The 18,989-nt window shown below is 43.7% G+C and overlaps 1 protein-coding gene across 1 annotated transcript in view; it reads right to left on the bottom strand.

Annotated features, from left to right (window-relative positions):
• ITK (IL2 inducible T cell kinase) overlaps positions 1 to 18,989 on the bottom strand; it is a 112,746-nt gene that overhangs the window by 20,944 nt on the left and 72,813 nt on the right. Inside the window, exons 7-12 of the mRNA XM_077468402.1 lie at positions 14,410 to 14,475; positions 12,998 to 13,052; positions 11,565 to 11,644; positions 4,695 to 4,828; positions 4,429 to 4,503; positions 1,738 to 1,909 (exon numbers count right to left, since the gene is read on the bottom strand). Of these exons, the coding sequence (XP_077324528.1) occupies positions 1,738 to 1,909; positions 4,429 to 4,503; positions 4,695 to 4,828; positions 11,565 to 11,644; positions 12,998 to 13,052; positions 14,410 to 14,475 (582 nt within the window). The remainder of the gene's footprint in view (positions 1 to 1,737; positions 1,910 to 4,428; positions 4,504 to 4,694; positions 4,829 to 11,564; positions 11,645 to 12,997; positions 13,053 to 14,409; positions 14,476 to 18,989) is intronic.

Below are 18,989 nucleotides of genomic sequence, written 5' to 3'. Positions count from 1 at the left end.
GTGCCCCCTGATGCAAAGTTTGTCATACATTAATGTTTAAAAAGTCTATCAATAAAATATAAAAGCTTATGGATGAAAAAAATTCTTAGCTTCTAAAGAGAGCCAGGCAATCTCCTCTGTGTGATTTGACCTTTTAACACAATGCAAAAGGCAGCAGAGATGTGTAAAAAAAAAGAAAGCCACAGCAACCACTGAAACCTCTATTTTACTGTAATTTCAATGTAGCCATGCCCCCGTAGGGGTTGCTGTATGTAGTGGTTCACCTGTCACCCTGCCCAGCCAGACATCAATCTCTCAGTCACTCAGAGACACAGAACAGTCCATAGCTTTGTTTTTTTTTTGGTTTGTTTGGAGGGGATTAAAATGGGAAATTGGGAATTATAGGATGCCCAGGAATATTCAGTGCAAACTTGCTTGGGACTTCTATATACACTCCAGTATATACACTCCATTCTTCTCTCCAGCACAAACACTTGCTGCAGACTGTTACTCCTCCAGACTAGCTAACCACATGGGTAGGCCTGACACTACTTCAGCCAGGCCTCAATGAACTGCCTTTAGCGGGCAGGAACCTCGAGCCCCTGTGGTGTAGAAATAGTTCAGGTGCTAACTGTCCTCTCTTCAGCACCACTCTTAGATAGCCCTTTTCAGGCCCTGCCAGCCAAAATACCTCTTTCCACTGCCCTTCCCACAGTCCTCTCTTCTGGTTCTGCACCCAACTCAAACTGTAATCTCCCAGTTCTCTCAGGCATGCCTCCCCAGTCCTTCCGACTGTGCTCACTCACCAGCCCTCCCGGCTGTGACCAGTTGTCCTCCCTGGAGACTCTAAGCCCTTGTACACACGGTCGGACATTCCGACAACAAAATCCGTCGGATTTTGTCCGAAACTGGTGTTGCGTACACAAGGTAGGTCAAAGTTGTCGGAAAATTCGATCGTACGTAACGTGATGACGTTATTTCGTTACGACAGGACTACGTTCAGGCTAGTAGCCAATAACTTTGGTCTAGCAATTTGATCTGAGCATGCGTGGCAATTTGTCTGATCGGAATTCTCTACACGATCATGTTGTTGGAAAGTTTTAGAGCCCAGCTCTAAAACTTTGTCCGTCGGATATTCTGACGGAAACAGTCCGATGGAGCCCACACACAGTCGGATTATCCGACAACACGGTCCGATCGGACATTTTCCATCGGAATGTCTGACCGTGTGTACCAGGGCTTAGAAGTGTTCTCTTCCACTGTCCTCTCTCGTGTGCCTCTCCTTCCAGGATTTTGTCACTCCTGGATGCACCCGAGTCGCAGCCCAGGGTCACCCCCCCCCCCCCCGTGGACCCCAACAGCCTCCACACTCTCTTACTCCAGCTCTTCCTCCCCAGCTGAGTTGACCCCAGGTCTTCAAGGAGGCATGCCCCCTACCAATCCAGGTTTGTGATTGGCCATGGGTCCCTAAAACACCTCAGGTATCTCACCCTCTCCTCTCCTCCTCTCTTTCCAGATCTATCTCACAAGCTCTAGAAAGAAGAGGGAGATCTCAGTGATGCTGCCTGTTAGTCACCAGCTGCTACCGTGAACCACTCCAAGCCCAGAAAAAAAAGGTCCATCTGTTGGCTCATTGGTTTGTATTTTTGCACACGTTTAATACCCAGCCTCTTTTTTGAACATTGCACTTTCCCAAGATATTTCATATTCCACTTCACAAAATTCAGCATTTTGCTGAATTATTTAAGAGTTTCTTACATCAAAACTTGAGCTTCCTCCACAAAATCTTCTTCTGACATCATTCCTTCCCGAATCATCTTTACAGCAACTTTCTTTATCCCCTGCCAAGATGCCAGCTTTACCACTCCAAACTGTCCACTGCCAATCTCCTGAATAAATGTCAGGTGAGTGGGGTCAATTTCCCATTTACCTGTAAAGACAGCAAAACTGATTACATTAAACTAAGGCACGTGAAACAATACTACTGAAGGATTAGGCCTGGTACACATAGTGAGTTTTTTCGTTCAACCCAGCAGGCCGAAAGTAAAAAAAACAGACAGATTGCTGTGCTAAAGCACCGTACACACGGGCCGAATGCCGGGCGACATTGGCCGAGTCTATAAAAATCATTCCACATTTGGCTTGTGTGTGTGGGACCCATTCTGACAGAAACCAGTTTAGCCAGACTATCCGGCTTCTGTGGGGTGAACATGCTGAAAAACCAGCAGCGACCGACTCCCAATCAGTGCTCTCAGCCAATGCCGTGGATTGTTCTGGAGGGGGGGCATCCCCTTTTTAGAAAACAACAGCTCAGAGGGGAAGATCACTGTACTAATATCGGATCTTTAATACAGCGGCTCCAATCAGAGCTGATAGATTTTTTTTCCTTCAACCCACTGGGTTAAACAGAATAAGCTCATACTGTGTACCAGGCTTAACACAAGCGATATTCAGCAAATTCCCGCGCTGTGCTATTGTGTTTTGATAAGGGGGACCACCCCGCACAAGAACACACCAGTCAGCACTCAGCCATTGGCTGCAAGCCCTGATCGGATGCTGGATTTCCTGCATGCCCCTCGATAAAATCCAGTCGTTAGATTGGCTTCTGTCGGACAGGCTGCTGTACACACAGACTTATGTGTACCAGCCTTTAGGCCTCATGCACACGGGGCGCTAGAAAAAATTAGCTGCAAAGCCACTACCAATGCCAGGAAAAAGCTGCTGTAAAAACGTGCTTTTAGTAGCTATTTGCACTGGCATTAATGCGTGTTTAGCCACGCTAGCTTTTAGCAGCGTTTCTCTGCCTCTATTCAAAATCAATGGTCACCTAGGAGAGCCCATTGATTTGAATAGAAGTCACCTCTAAATCGGATCATGATGATTCGAGTTGTGGTGCGACTTGTGCGCTGAGGAAAATAAACGGCGTGGGCCCCCCCAAAGATCCATACCAGACCCTTCGTCACTGGATGGCCACGCCCAATGGCTATATAGGTAATGGCACACACCAGACCTAACACAAGAGTGGAAGCTAGGGTTGGGAGAAAACATCAGGGGAAGAAGAACCAGAGGAAGAACTGAAGAGGGGAGAAGACATCACAGGAGGAGGGAGAAGAACTGGAGAGGGGAGAAGACATCAGCAATGAGGGAGAAGAGCTGGAAAGGGGAGAATACTTTACCAGAGAGGGGAGAAGACCGGAGGGAGAAGATACGTAGGAGCTGCTTTAATAAAAGGACTTTAAAATCTGTGTATTGTTTTTATGGATTTTTGATACTTTTTTGAGTGAATGGGTAGGGGTACATTTCGATAAGCCCGCACACCCCCACAACCACCGGTGAGGGTTTGGGGAAAGAGGCACTTTGTCCCCGTCAACATGGGGATAAGGTGCTTTGGGATGGGGGTTGCAGAGCACCTACCCCCTCATGTTGAGGGCATGTGGTCTCGTGTGGTCCAGGAAAGGGGGGGCTCACTTGCCCCCTCTTTCCAGACCTACTGAGGTGCATGCTAAGATAAGGGTCTGATATGGATTTTGGGGGGGGGGCTCACATAATTTTTTGGGCGTGGGGATTTCCATCAAAATCCATACCAGACCAAAGGGTCTGGTATGGATCTTGGGGGGGACCCCACAAAAAAATAAAAAAAATAAATGGCTTGGCGTCCCCCCAAGATCCATATCGGACCCTCTGGTCAGACCCTTCCCCTTCAAGATCCTCAGTACATCATCATTATCATGATCGGACTTGGATGCAACAAATATTCAAATCAATGGGCTCTTATAGGAAACCATTGATTTTGACATAACAAAAAAAAAAACCCTGCCGCAGCTTAATGTTGTTTCCATCGTTAAGCCGCATTTAGCAGCGTCAGACGATTTTATAGCTGTAACGCCGATCCTCAGAACGCGCTGGCCCTGGGTTTTTCTTTTGCAGCTTGAAAACGCCTATGCCACTTACAGCTCCTAAAAGCCTGTGTGTGCATGAGGCCATAGAATAACATGGAGAGGTATTTTTAAGTTGCAAAAAAAATGTCTGACGCTGCTAAAAGCAGCTGTAAAAAGACCCTGTGTGCATGAGGCCTAAGTGTGAAAGACTGGTCTTGGTTGATGGAAGTGACCATTTTGATTGTACAAAGATTGTCAGGTTATGACGGTTGTGGTCAGGTTATAATGTGTATGGTGACCCTTACAGGACCCAATTATCCAAAATAAATATGTCTAAGGAATGTGGTAAGCGTTGCTCTTATCTCTGTTAGTTCAATTCAACTCTTAAGATGGAATCCATAGCTTTTTGACCAATCTGAGTAATAAATATTGAAGACAAGTTCTGTCATTTAGTTAGCAGATCAAGAAGCCTGACCTGGCCAACAGAACAGAAAATATTGAATTTTATTTGACATACTTATGCACCAATAGCAGTATAGCCAAATACAATATATTTATACAGGAGGCTCACCATAGCTCAGTCCAGCTGTAACAGGGGTTGTCTCCTTCCAGCAGCAGACTGGATAACGAAGACGAGATGTTAGACCTGTATGCAAAACAAAGATATGACAAATGACAGTAACAAAGAATCTATCTATCTATCTATCTATCTATCTATCTATCTATCTATCTATCTATCTATCTATCTATCTATCTATCTATCTATCTATCTATCTATCATCTATCTATCATCTATCTATCTTCCTACTAAATTATAATATTTTCATATATCCATACCTCCAGAGTTGTGTTGGTGGTAGTTGATGAGTTGGGGTATAGTGGAAAACAAAAACTTTTCAGCCACATAGTATTTGTGAGGAGAGTCATTTGTTTGCCGGATACGATAATGCTTCACTGTGTGAATACCCTCTCTGTAAGGATACAGTAATACCACAAACATGTAAGGATACATTAACAGAAAATACTTCTTTCACTAAAACACTTATATTACTGCACATTTGTAATGTAATGTTATTTAGAAGGACCTTTTGCAATCTGCAGTTAGAATTTATTTCCTAAAACGTATGTCGCGTACATACAACCGGACTTTGACAGCAAAGGTCTGACAGAACTAATGCACTGGACAATTTGATCGTGTGTGGGCTTCATTGGACCTCTGTCTAAAAAACAGATGGACTTTAGATTTAAAACATGTTTCAAATCTTTCCGACGGACTCGAGTCGAATCTTTCCGATGGAGGAAAACCGACGCTAGGGCAGCTATTGGCTACTGGCTATGAACTTCCTTATGCTAGTCCGGTCATATGCCATCACTTTAGAATCCGTCGGACTTTGGAGTGCTTGTGTGGCCAAGTCCGTTCGTTTGGAAAGTCCATCGGAACTCCACCGAAAGTCCATCGGGAAGACCGTTGGACCTAGTCTGCCGGAAAGTCCGGTCGTGTGTACGCGGCATTAGAAATAATTGAAAAGTCACCCCAATGCATCCTTGCTAACACTGGGGACACAGTGGAACCTTGGATTAAGAGCATAATCCGTTCCAGGAGAATGCATGCAATCCAAAGCACTCGCATATCAAATCGAGGTTTCCCATAGAAGTCATTGGAAACGAAGATAATTCGTTCCACATTGACTTCTATTACATGCAATCCTGCATGTGGCCGGGGGGTGCCGGAGAGCCTCGGGCCAAATGCGGTAATGCACACCCCATTAGCTTGAATTCTGCTTTTTTTACGAGACAACACTCGCAAACCAAGTCAGAGTTTAAAAAAAATGTTGTTCGTCTTTAAAAACGCACATTAAACGCGTTACTCGTAAACCAAGGTTCCATTGTAGTTAGTCTGGTTAAAAAGTCCATCCAATTCAACCAATAGAAGGGAGAAAACAAACAATGCTATATATACAATTCTGTACCGACAGTTGACCCAACTGTTGGAAGGAAAAAAAAATAACAATAAAGCATTATCCAATTTGTTTCAGCAGGGGAAAAAAAATCCTTCCCAATCCCCAGAGAGGCAATTGGATGTTCTCCGAATCAATTTAACCTATAAATATTAGTATCCAGTTATATTATGTACATTTAGGAAAGAATCCAGGCCTTTCTTTAAACAAATTACTGAGCTGGCCAGAACCACCTCTTGAGGGAGTCTATTCCACATTTTCACAGCTTTTACAGTGAAGAAGACTTTCCGTATTGTTTTTTAAGTCAAATACTTTTTATTGAATTTAACGTTTTTGGTTTTTTTCTTACACATATACATTCCGTATTTGGAAATTAAATGTATTTTCTTCCAGATATAAAGAGTGCCCCCCATGTCCTCTGTGATGACCTTAAAGGGGTTGTAAACCCTTGTGTTTTTTCACCTTAATGCGTCCTATCCACCTCCCTGGCTGGGGTTCTCGGCTCTTGATTGGATAGATTGATAGCAGTGTAGCCATTGGCTCCCGCTGTTGTTAATAAAATACAATGATGTGGGCACCGGGGGAGGGGGCTGAGTCCAGCATTCTGTGTCTATGGATGCAGATGCTGGACTCGGGCACACCCGCAAGGTATCCACCAGGGAGAGTGCTTCTCCTAGGGGGTTTACCAATGCAGGGAGGAGCCGCGAGCGCCATTGGGGGACCCCAGAACAGGCAGATCGGGGCCACCCTGTGCAAAACGAACTGTACAGTGGAGGTAAGTATGATATGTGTGTTATTTTATTTTTTTTAAATGAAGGTTTACAACCCCTTTAAAGTGAATAACTCAACTCAAGTTCACCCAATGGACCACTTATGTATTTATACATATATAAATGTATATATGTGGTTTCTTGCTTGTGATTAGCTCATCAATTTTACCAGAATTCTGCACAGAACTTAAGTTAAAATATCAGGAATCCACCGCACTGTCCTTGGGTATGCTGCAATGAGCCTTTCATCACTAGTAATATGCTGGCCAAGAATTCCACATGTCTATAGGGATGATGAGATGCAGGTTTTTCCTTTTCACAACGCAAGAATTGATTCTGTGATTATAACAGGCAGGTTCTCCCACATAACTGTCTATTTAAGGAACTACTCTGGTATATTTCAGTATTTTTTGAGCAGAAACTGGTAAGACTCTGCATAAAAGTTTGTTAAAATCCCTTGATGCTTGATCAGGACCCAAAAGAACAAGATCCCAATCACATGATCACTGTGATAGCTTGTGATTGGGTATCACAATAATCATTCACTCTATAGATCATGCCTGGGTTGTTTCTCTTCTTTGATGAGGAGAAAAACAGACTTTCCCTCTAGTGAGGAAAAGTCTATACAAAAAAGAGGTCTGTTGAGAAAAAACAAAACAAAAATTAACCACTTATTCCCCTTTCACACGTGGCAGATCCACTTAGCGGATGCCGCTAGCTCAGCGGGAGATCGCTCTATTGATCTCCACTGAGCCGGCGGATAACAGGTCCGTCTCTCCTCACTGATAACTATTGAGAGATCGGACAAAAAACAGACAGCATGTCAGTTTTCATCAGATCCCATCTTATCCGATCCGCCAGATGGATAGTGAACGTATCGCCATAGGTCTGTTTTGAGCAGATGGGATGGCAGACGGATGTCAGCGTACACATCTCTGCTGACATATGCCTGCCCATAGGAGTCAATGGGTGGGCTGCTGACATGTTCCTCCCTAAAAATTAGTGCAACATGTATAGTACCAAAGGTGAACTTATCTGAGGTTTGTTTTGACCTTGGTCATGAGGGGGTTAAATATACTAATGCAAGTGTTTTGTTACTGTATGTCTTTTGGATCAATGCAAAAACAACAAACAAAATAACTTTTGTTCCTGCCATATATCTTATGGGCTGATAACTTCCTGTCCTCTCTAGTATTCTTTTCAGGTTTCTCTGTGGACTACAGAACACCTTCCCTCTAAAGAAAGGGGAATAGAACAGGTATTCAGTAGTCGTCTTTTAAGATAACAATGATGTTCCCCATAGATAAAGTACAGCACATGTGTGTGTTGACATGATCAGAGGGTAAGACCACCTGGGACCGTAAATTCAAGATTTAGCAGCCAATAGAACAACTAAATAGGTGTACTGGTCTTTACAGATGCTCAAGCGGCATGACCGCACACAAACGGAGGTGTGCCATAGTCTCAGGATCTAAAGAGCCACCCAGTCTTCACCAGAGCTATTGGAATTGTGGATCGAAAATGAAAAATGTTTTCAATTTTTTTTACAAATAAATATCTGAAAAGTGTGGCGTGCATTTGTATTCAGCCCCCTTTACTCTGATACCCCTAATTAAAATCTAGTGAAACCAATTGCCCTCAGAACTCACCTAAATAGTAAATAGAGTCCACCTGTGTGTAATTTAATCTCAGAAAAAGGGAAAAGCTGTTCTGTGAAGCCCTCAGAGGTTTGTTAGAGAACTCCAGTGCACAAACAGCCTCTTGAAGGCCAAGGAACACACCAGACAGGTCAGGGATACAGTTGTGGAGATGTTTAAAGCAGAGTTAGGCTATAAAAATTATCCCAAGCTTTGAACATCTCACAGATCACTGTTCAATCCATCATTCGAAAATGTAAAGACTATGGCACAACTGCAAACCTACCAAGACATGGTCGCCCACCTAAACTGACAGGCCGAGCAAGGAGAGCTTTAATCAGAGAAGCAGCCAAAAGGCCCATGGTAACTCTGGAGGAGCTGCAGAGATCCACAGCTCAAGTGGGAGAATCTGTCCACAGGACAACTATTAGTTGTGCACTCCACAAATTTGGCATCTATGGAAGTATGGCAAGAAGAAAGCCATTGTTGAAAGAAAGCGATAAGAAGCCATAAGAAGTCCCGTTTGCAGTTTGCGAGAACCCATGTTGGGGACACAGCAAACATGTGGAAGAAGGTACTCAGATGAGACCAAAATTTTACTTTTTGGCCTAAAAGCAATACGCTATGTGTGACAGAGATCTAACAATACACATCACCCTGAACACACCATCCCCACCGTGAAACATGGTGGTGGTAGCATCATGTTGTGGGGATGCTTTTCTTCAGAAGGGACAGGGAAGCTGGCCAGAGATGGTGGATGGAGCCAAATACAGGGAAACCTAATGCCGCATACACACGACCGGACTAGGTCAGATGGAACGAATCCGCCGGACAATTGGATCATGTGTGGGCTCCATCGGACCTTTGCTGTCTAAAAACCACATGGACTTTAGATTTAAAACATGTTTCAAATCTTTCCAACTGACTCGAGTCCGTTTGAAAAATCTGTTTGTCTGTATGCTAGTCTGCCTGATGAAAACCAACGCTAGGGCAGCTATTGGCTACTGGCTATGGACTTCCTTATTCTAGTCCGGTCGTAAGTCATCACGTTCGAAACCATCGGACTTTGGTGTGCTTGTGTGTGGCCAAGTCCGTTCGTTCGGAAAGTCCTTCGGAACGCCGACCAAAGTCCGTCAGGAAGACCATCGGACCTAGTCCGTTGAAAAGTTTGGTCGTTGGTATGTGGCATTAGAGTCTGTAAAAGACTTGAGACTGGGGCAAAGGTTCACCTTCCAGCAGGACAACAACCCTAAACATACAGCCAGAGCTACAATGGAATGTTTTAGATCAAAGCATATTCATGTGTTAGAATGGCCCAGTCAAAGTCCAGACCTAAATCCAATTGAGAATCTGTGGCAAGACTTGAAAATTGCTGTTCACAGATGCTCTCCATCCAATCTGACAGAGCTTGAGCTTTGCAAAGAAGAATGGGCAAAAATGTCACTCTCTAGTGCAAAGCTGGTAGAGATATACCCAAAATGACTTGCAGCTGTAATGGTTATAAAAAGTATTGACTCAGGGGGGCTGAATACAAATGCACCACACTTTTCACATATTTATTTGTAAAAAAAAAAATTCTAAAGATTTATAATTTTCCTTCCACTTCACAATTATGTATCACTTTGTGTTGGTATATCACATAAAATCACAATAAAATACAATTACTTTTTTTGTTGTAACATGACAAAATGTGGAAAATTTCAAGGGGTATGACTACTTTTTCAAGGCACTGTAACTGGATAGTCAGAGGGACAAGACCTAGAGCAAAGACAGGATCAAACAACACACACAATAAGAGAATACTCAGACAGCAGCGAACACCACAGGAACAGAGGAGTCCAGCTTCCACGTAAGGACATGTTGCTTGAACACTAACACACAGGTGCAAAGGCCTATTAATAGGAATGGGCTTGGGCGTGTTCGGGATCCCACCTGCCCGACATTGCACACAGCTAATCACAGGCAGTGAGACATTTCGCTGTCTGCAGCTGCACAGATCGGGAAATGTTTCACTGTCTGTGATTAGCGGTGTGCAGTGTCGGCATCCTGGCAGGATCAGGTAGGTGACATCCTGAACAAGCCCGAGCCCATATATACTTATTAATACCTAGGTTCAGGGTGGATTGACAGGAACCTGAGCAACTTGGACAGGGAGTAAAACCTGGCGTTGGATAAATGTACACAGAACCGTGACAAGGCCAGAAAATCAGAGTCCCTCTGTAAAATGTTCTGTCTCATTTTACTACACACCATTACTCAATGAATGTTGCATTAAGAGGGAAACCACTGAGCTTTTGTTCTCTTCCCCAGTTCAGTGTACCTCTGCCACCTTACTCCCAGTAACAGAATGGGATCCCGCTGTGCACTAGCGTGGACCTCCTGAGTGCACATAATAAACTCCTTCAGCAAATCCATACCGTGTGGCTAGGTCCATGGTGTCTCCATACCCCATGTTCAGTCCTGGTTAGTGTTTGGGGATTTGACCGCTAGGGAGGGAGGAAGGATACTGACCCCTCTTGCTACTGGAGAACCTGCCACCCGAGCCTAGTACCGCTCCTCGCTGTCTGGCTGCCATTTATGCTCTCCAGTTCATGGTTACCCATGGTAACTACTCTTCTACTCCAACTCTCCTGCTGAGTAAACCCTTAGTGGTGGCCTTCCTCTTGCACCCCATGTGTGCTTTATAGGCCCGGTTCTTATGATACGGGCCATGGGTGCTCAACCTGTGGCCTTCCAGCTGTGGCAGAACTACAAGTCCCATCGTGCCTCAGCCTTCCTTGTAATTGTCAGCCTTGCAATGAATCATGGGGCTTGGAGTTTTGTAACAGCTGGAGGGCCACAAGTTGAGCACCCACGCGATACGCTATGTACTGCCATGCACCCCTTTGAATAACTTCAGACCAGGCTCAGAAACAGTTGAATAAACTTCACCTGAAGGCTGCAACAGTACAGTCCACAAACATTTAAGTCCCTAGCTAGCTATTCCTAGGCTGCCCAAGTATACCTTTGCAGGTAGAAATCCATTAGTGGCAAAGTCCTTAGCAGGTGGATTCCCCTGGGGGCGATGGTGATCGTAGGTTACTCTGTACCTCCCTCCCTGAGCCTGGCCTTCCCCCTAATAAACAGGGTGGAGGGCAGAAGCCGAAAAGCCTGGGAAACCGGCAGCTCTAGTATTAACCTTTTCCCACATGGGCAGCCCAGACTCTCTATCTAACAATATTCAGATGCATAAAGGTAAGAACTTCTAGGACTCTGGATCTATACGTTAATGAACGGTTACTTCACATACAGAAGCATCCTATGCACAGTTAATAGTTTGTTACAGAAAATAAATGGTATTACCCTAGAGACTTAGAGAATATGGATAAAGTGTACACTCCTGGATGTCTTGAATCCCGAACCATAAAAGCACCTTCTTTCCCCTATGCCAGAACATAATAAAAATAAATTAAATAAAACAGAACACCAGATAAGGCAAAGAACAAATAAGCAACAATAGACATTTTATTAAATTAGCATAATAAATGGCAATTCGTTTATAGAGCTTGCTGCACTTTGTATAAAGTCAACAAACCTCCCTTACAATGAGCCTACCAAGTAAATAGCTTTCACAGGACAAAATGTCAGCCCTTATCAAGTAACAGCTCTATAACATACTGCTGTTGAGGAATGTATGACTTAATAGTAGTGCATGTTATTATTCCCAATACACTATGAGGTTTTCCTCAATACTCTATTAATACTCAATGTGGTATGCATTTTTAGTAACCTACTGATTACATGATTGCGTGGAAATCCTATTGTGCCAGAGGGTGTTAAACGTGTTTACCAGAGTAGTTTCCCCATTTAAAAAGATATATATGGTTCATATCATAAGGGATATCCTTATCAACAAGCAGCTTCCTGATGATGTAATCATTATTGCGAAATGTGTAGAGGCTGCTGGGAGATTACGCTATGTCACTATGTCACTTCCGATGAGGACGGATTAGGTATGCTCATAGTCTATTGGGGACAGCAAGGATAAAACAACAAAAGTGGAGCGGTTATCTCTTTCTAATGAACCAAAGAAGCATATATACAATTTTCTGGTGAGTGGCTAATTCATGTGGTGGTGGTGTTGTCACTGGAGTAGTGATGGTGAAGTAGTCACAAGCAATTACGGATGAGAAAATAAGAGCACAGGAATTGCATATTCACAGTGCATAACCCGCATGGTGATCCCCAGTGGATACTGGCGCAGTGTATAAACTGGACACAATAAAAATAAAATTATATGCACAATATTGGGTGTTTATATTGGAGTTATATTGAAGTATATGTTGGTCTCTTTTTATGATAAGGATTGGATAGTGTGTGTTAAACGATATATATAATTTTGCACAAATGGTGTTTTTTTTTAGATAATTTTGTTTGTTTTTCACGTTTGACAATGTGTGGTGTATTCAATATTTAGGGTAGCATAGTTAACACTATTTTTTTTTATAGTTTCCCCATTTACTAATTTTTTATTCTGTACTGTCTAAAAAAATTACAAATATGGAGTGTTAATTTGTGTATTTTAAATTCAACTTAAGCAAAAATGATATTGTTAAATGGAAATTTCATGCTTAAATTACATTATAGATTTCTAGCAGTGGTCAATAGAAACGTTTAAGCATTTTACTGCAAGACTTTTTTTAATGGAAGTGATATACTATCAGATGAAAACTGGTGTGTAGTAACAACAGAAGGCCTACCAAATAGTCTTGTAATGCATACAAATTAGAACTTGCCTGATCAATCAGAAGCCTTTCAGCTTGGTTCCTGTTAATATTTCTGTTGTACCATCTATAAACAAAGATGCACATTTACACATTAATGCCAAGACCAGCAGAGATGACTTGCAAGATGGTTTATAAGAAAATATAACCAGATGGAGAATGGGGAGGTAAACGGAGCTAAAAAGTTCCATAATTAACCAGTGCAAATGAGATTACAGCCTTGTAAAATGAGAAGATATCTGTATGCTTCACTTCAATTACAAATCGTAATTTAAATAAGGGATTTATTCTAGTGGATAGTGGAGCCATGAAAATTCTGTTCACTGGGCCAACTGACTCTACAATATTAGGCTGTATATATGCTATAAACCAGGGGTCTCCAAACTGTGGACCATTGCTTTCTTTTATCCAGCTCTTGGGGCAATGTTCCATCCTTTGACACCAACATTGGGGCATAATTACTCCCACTGATTCCAAGAAAGGGGCAAAATTATTCCCAATGACACCAACAATGGGGCACATTTTGTTTCCAATGACACCAATGATGTGGCACTTTTCCATCCATTGACACAAACAGTGTGGCACTATTCCTCCCACTGACCCCAACAAAGGGGCATAATTTCTCCTATTGACCCCAACAAAGTAACACAATTGTTCCCAATGACACCAATAATAGGGTACTATTCCTCCCACTGACACCAAAGATGGGCATTGTTCCCTGCCACTTATGGTGTGAAAGGCTGGTGCATCAAAGGGTGCCTCTCTGTAAAGTCATATACTGTAGGCTGCACTGTAAGTTATATTTGAATTTTAAAAAAATGAAAATTAAAAAAACATACTGTAAATAAAAAGTTTATGTATAGCCAAATGCTTATTATTATTTTCAATAGAGTAGGGAAGGGTTAAAACATCTATTAGTTTATTTTCTGATGCTTGTGTCCCATTTGGAGGGTTTCTGTTTACTTCCAGAGGAGGAAATCTCTACAGAGCGCTGAGAATTCTTGGTGTTGTTACTGGAACATGTACCCCCATTGGAAGATTTACCTTCACTTCTTGTTCTGGTTAAAAAAAAAAAAAAAGTCCCCAGGATAACTAGAGAGGATTAATATACCTAGTCCAGTATCAATAAAGACCTAAGAGGTGCTACCCCCCCCCCCCCCCGCCTTGTATTTAAGAAATAGTTTTGGTTATACATACACTTTATTTGCAGAGCATGAATATTCAGATCTTTTCCGCCAATCCTTTATTAAACAAAATGTAGTACCTGTTCATAAACTATATAACCTATTCAAAGAAAGTTTAGCAAAGTTGTTTTAAATTTTTCTAATACTAATGGAAACAGATACGCTTTTTTATAATGCCACCTTGTGCTACTATTTATACTAGTCATTGTTTTATTTCGCAAATTAAATACTGTTACTTACTCATAGGCCAAGAGACTGTCTTCACTTTGCGTTGCCAAGTAGGCACTTGGAGCGTAACCCACATGTCTGAAACAAAATATATAAATATATCATTATGCTTCATGCTCACTGGCCTTTATAAAGAAAAGGAGATGATTGCAAATTAGCAAGAACCATAAATAAACCCAATCCAAATCCATAGCTTTATGGATCTGCAGCAAACTTTTCTCTTAATAATGGTCTTACATGATGACTAGCATGTGTGACCCCTTTAATTAAATAAGCTGTATATGGAAGAGTGTATCACTGCAGTGCTGGCTAGCACAGAAGTGTGCATTTTTTACTAGAGTGGGACTAAGTGCATAGGGAGCATACAGTAGGTGTAGTGGTGAGTTAAGTAGGGACATTCAGGAGAGGCAGTCAGATCATCATGTAAATTTGGGGGCCAGGTGCAGTGGTGAGAGTGAGGGGTTGGTGTATAGGTGTAGGTGGGGGAAGGAGTATAGGGGCCAGCTGTGGTTGGGATGGCGGTATGTGGCGTGCAGGCATGGCGTTGGTGGAGTTTCAAGCCTGGTAGTTTCAAGCATGGTGGTGGTGGAGTTTCAAGCCTGTTAGTAAGGACAAGGGGCACGCACAGTCAGTGGTGGTGGGGTGGGGTGCTGGCTCAGTGGTGGTGTTTTTTAGGTGAAGTTGTACTTAATAACTGTTTTGTATAATTACTTAATTTAAGGGTCCTTTCACGCTGATCAGTTCTTAATGCACTTGTATTTAAAAAGCCGAACAAAAATGCATGAAAAATATATCCCCTTAAATCCTATACAGCTCTTCACACCAATGCACGTGCTTGGGGTGCGGTGCATGTTTAAAAGTCCCGCATGCTGCATTTGTGGTGTATGTTTAAAAAGCGCACCAAAAATTCAACTTCCGGTTGAAATGAATGGAAAATCGCATCAAAAATGCACCTGGGTGTGTTTTTTGAGTCACATGTTTAAGTTTCACAGGTGCATGCTGGGAATCAGGAATACAGTAAATGCACCTAAAAACGCATTAAAAACAGATTTAAAAAAAGCCATAGAAAACGCATATGCATTTTCACCGCACTTTTTCAGCGGAGCAGTGTGAAAGGGCTCTAAGGTATATGTAATACTTTGCTGCATCAAGTTTTTTTTGTGTAGTAAATAGTCCTGTGTTATGCCTGTATGTTGATAGTTTCTTTTATTTCTTATTCTTTGTTTAATTTTAAAAATCAGACTCAAGATCTCTGTACCAACAACTAACCAGCGTGCTTGAAATGCTAATGTATTGGCCATAATGAGCACACTGATTGTTTGATGATCATAAACAATATTCAGGTCTGTTGCAAACACAGGAATAGGTATTGGTGGCAAATAAAGGGCTCTTCTGTCAACATGTCTGGATTTTTCAAAACACCCTTAGATTTTGGTGGCAATTTGAATGCATGTTCACCTGCAATTGCACAGAGTTTTCAGATAATTGTGGATAAAGTTGATCAGGAATAGTGATGGCTGAACGGTTCACCCGGCGGTCGTTTTGCGGCGAATTTCGGCTGTTCGCAGTCCGCCCGTTCGGCGGACTATTGGCGTTGTTCGCCCGGCGGACTTCCGTGTTTACTGTGTAAAAGAACTTTGACCTATGATGACACATCCATCATGGGGTACAGGACAGCCAATTGAGACATTACAGCACATGGACACTTGGACATTCCCCCTAACTTATAAATAGACCCGATCCGGCGGCCATTTTACATTCTTTCTTCTGTCACTATAGGGAGATGTTGCTGTGTGGAGCAGGGAGAGATTACAGTGACCCAAATCACTAGCTATTTGGTACACAAAAGTTCTTTTCAGGACAGGTATAGGTGTTAGGTGTAGTTCAGGATAGGCAGTGCTGTGCTAGTGATTGTTGCAGCAGCCTGAGTGTCTTTTGTCAGTTTAGAGAAAGGGACAGGACGGTGTGTGCTGCAGGGACAGCCAGTTTAGTCATTAGCTGTTACTATCAGGCCCACAAAAGTGCTATTTCAATTATTGTTCCAGTAGCCTCTGTTTTGTCAGTTTATATAGGGACAGGCAGGAAGCAGTGTGTGAGGCAGTGAGGGTCAGTTTAATCAGTAGCTGTTACTATTAGTTCCACAAAGGTTCTTTTCAGGACTGGTATCAGTGGTATGGTAATAGATTGTACACGTATAATATTCTTTCTTCCAAATATAGAAAGAATATTATACTTGACTGCTGCCCTTCTGCTGCAGTCTGCTAATCATTCACAACCCACTTGTTCCACAAAGCTCCTTATAAGGACTGGTAACTTGGTCTGTCTAGGGTGCTACAGTACATAGGGTTGAGTGAGGTACAGTCTGCCATTCTATAAGGAATGGTATAGGTCCACAATACATAGGGTTGAGGTGCACTACTGCTGACCGCTGCCCTATACTGCAGCAGTCCTTCATCGGTATAGGGACTGACGTACAGTCTGCTAATCACTCACACACAACCTACTTGGTCCACAAAGGTCCTTATAAGGACTGGTAAGGTATAGGGTACTACAGTACATAGGGTTGAGTGAGGTACAGTCTGCCATTCTATAAGGACTGGTATCGGTCCACAATACATAGGGTTGAGGTGCACTACTGCTGACCACTGCCCTATACTGCAGCAGTCCTTCATCGGTATAGGGACTGAGAGTTTTGTCACAGGGTCATTTAAAAAATGACAGGCAGAGGAAGAGGCAGGCCCTTCCGCAGGGGTGGTAGGGGTAGGGCAGGAGCAACAGGCTTGAGCCAAAGTGGGAAGTTGCAGAAGGTGCGTTCAATTACTTTAAAGGACGCACCAGACTTGGTTGAGTGGCTCGCTCAGCCTTACTCTTCTGCACCCTCCTCATCCTCTTGATCTACACCCTCTTCTTCACTCTCTGCTATATGCACCCCCAAAGACACTACCACCAACAACACCACCACCACCACCACCACATACCTTCCGCTTGAGTCACAGGAATTATTTTCCGATCCATATCAAGACATTTCTGATGCGCAGCCACTCTTGGTATTGGATCAGGAAGAGGAGGCAGCAACAACCGCTACTCAGCAGTCTGACGACAGTACCCAGATCAACCCAAGGAGGAGGTTGGTCCCCGGTGTTGCTGCCTACTCCGAGATCTCTACTTATAGCGGTGGGGAAGGTGACGTCGATGATGACGTGTCGAGTGATGTCACGTGGGTGCCCACAAGAGAGGAAGAGGAGGGGAGTTCAGAGGGAGATATGGACCAGCAGATAGGGAGGCGAAGCAGGAATAACTTACATTGCACAGGAGGGACAAAGCAGACTGCAAATGTATCAGGAGCGAGTCATCGACCATGTACGGTCACATCTGGCGCTCCCAGGACACCGGCACATGGCTCCGCAGTGTGGGCTTTTTTTAACGTGTCCGCTGCTGACAATAGCGTTGCCATCTGAAATCTTTGCAGTCAACGCATTAGTCGCGGTAAGCCCAACACTCACCTAGGGATGACCGCCTTAAGAAGGCACATGAGCAGCCATCACCGAGCCGAGTGGGAGCAACGGAACACACAAAGCTACACTGCAGGCTCTCACCGTCCAGCCTCGTCTTCTACTTCTCCTTCTCCTCTCTCCTCACAATTGTCCTCCACTCCACCTTCCATCACGCCAAGCTCACGTTTTTCTGCAAAAAGGCAGGCTTCCGTGGGCCTAATGTTCGAGCGTAAAAAAATGATGACGCCGGATAACCCTCTTGCCCAACGGTTGACGGCTGGCTTGTCAGAACTCATAGCCCGCCAACTACTGCCATATAAACTGGTGGACTTGGAGGCCTTTTGCAAATTTGTGGCCATTGGAACACCACAATGGAAGGTCCCAGGAAGGAAGTATTTCTCAGAGAAGGGCATCCCAGAGCTATATGGCCATGTTAAGCGGCAAGTGAATGTATCTCTGGCAGTGTCGGTGCCAAGATACATCTGACCACAGACACGTGGTCTAGCAAACACGGGCAGGGAAGGTATATCACTTTTACTTCCCACTGGGTGAACCTTCTGACGGCCGTCAAGCATGTAACCCGTGGCACCCGTGTAGATTTGGTTTTACCGCCATGGATTGCATGCAGGCCTGACTCTTCTTCTCCTCCTCCTACTCCATCCTCCTCCCTCTTCTCCTCAGCTGACTCCTCCTTTTCCGCTGCTAGCGTCTCTTCCGCTGCGCCGCCCAAGCTCCCCAGAACCTATTCGACATGCCAGGTGAGACGTTGCCATGCCGTGCTGCGTCTGTTGTGCCTGGAAGCTAAGAGCCACACTGGCCCAACACTCCTTTCAGCTTTGCGTTCACAGGCAGATCAGTGGCTAACACCGCTCAATTGGCAGTTGGTAAAGTGGTGTGTGACAACGGTGCCAATCTGCTTAGCGCATTGAAACAGGGCAAAATCACGCACGTGCCATGCATGGCACACGTCTTAAACATGGTCGTGCAGCGATTCCTTGTCAAATACCCTGGGGTCCAGGACATCTTGTTGCAGGCAAGGAAAATCTCGGCCCATTTCAGAAGATCTTACACGGCCATGGCTCGCCTTGCTGACATTCA

The sequence above is a fragment of the Lithobates pipiens genome, unplaced genomic scaffold (assembly GCF_037356315.1).
Source record: "Lithobates pipiens isolate NorthernLeopardFrog02 unplaced genomic scaffold, aLitPip1_a1.2 Scaffold_8, whole genome shotgun sequence".
Taxonomy (NCBI): Eukaryota; Metazoa; Chordata; class Amphibia; order Anura; family Ranidae; genus Lithobates; species Lithobates pipiens.
Note: the sequence above shows the minus strand (reverse complement) of the source record. Positions and strands in the feature narration are given on the sequence as shown.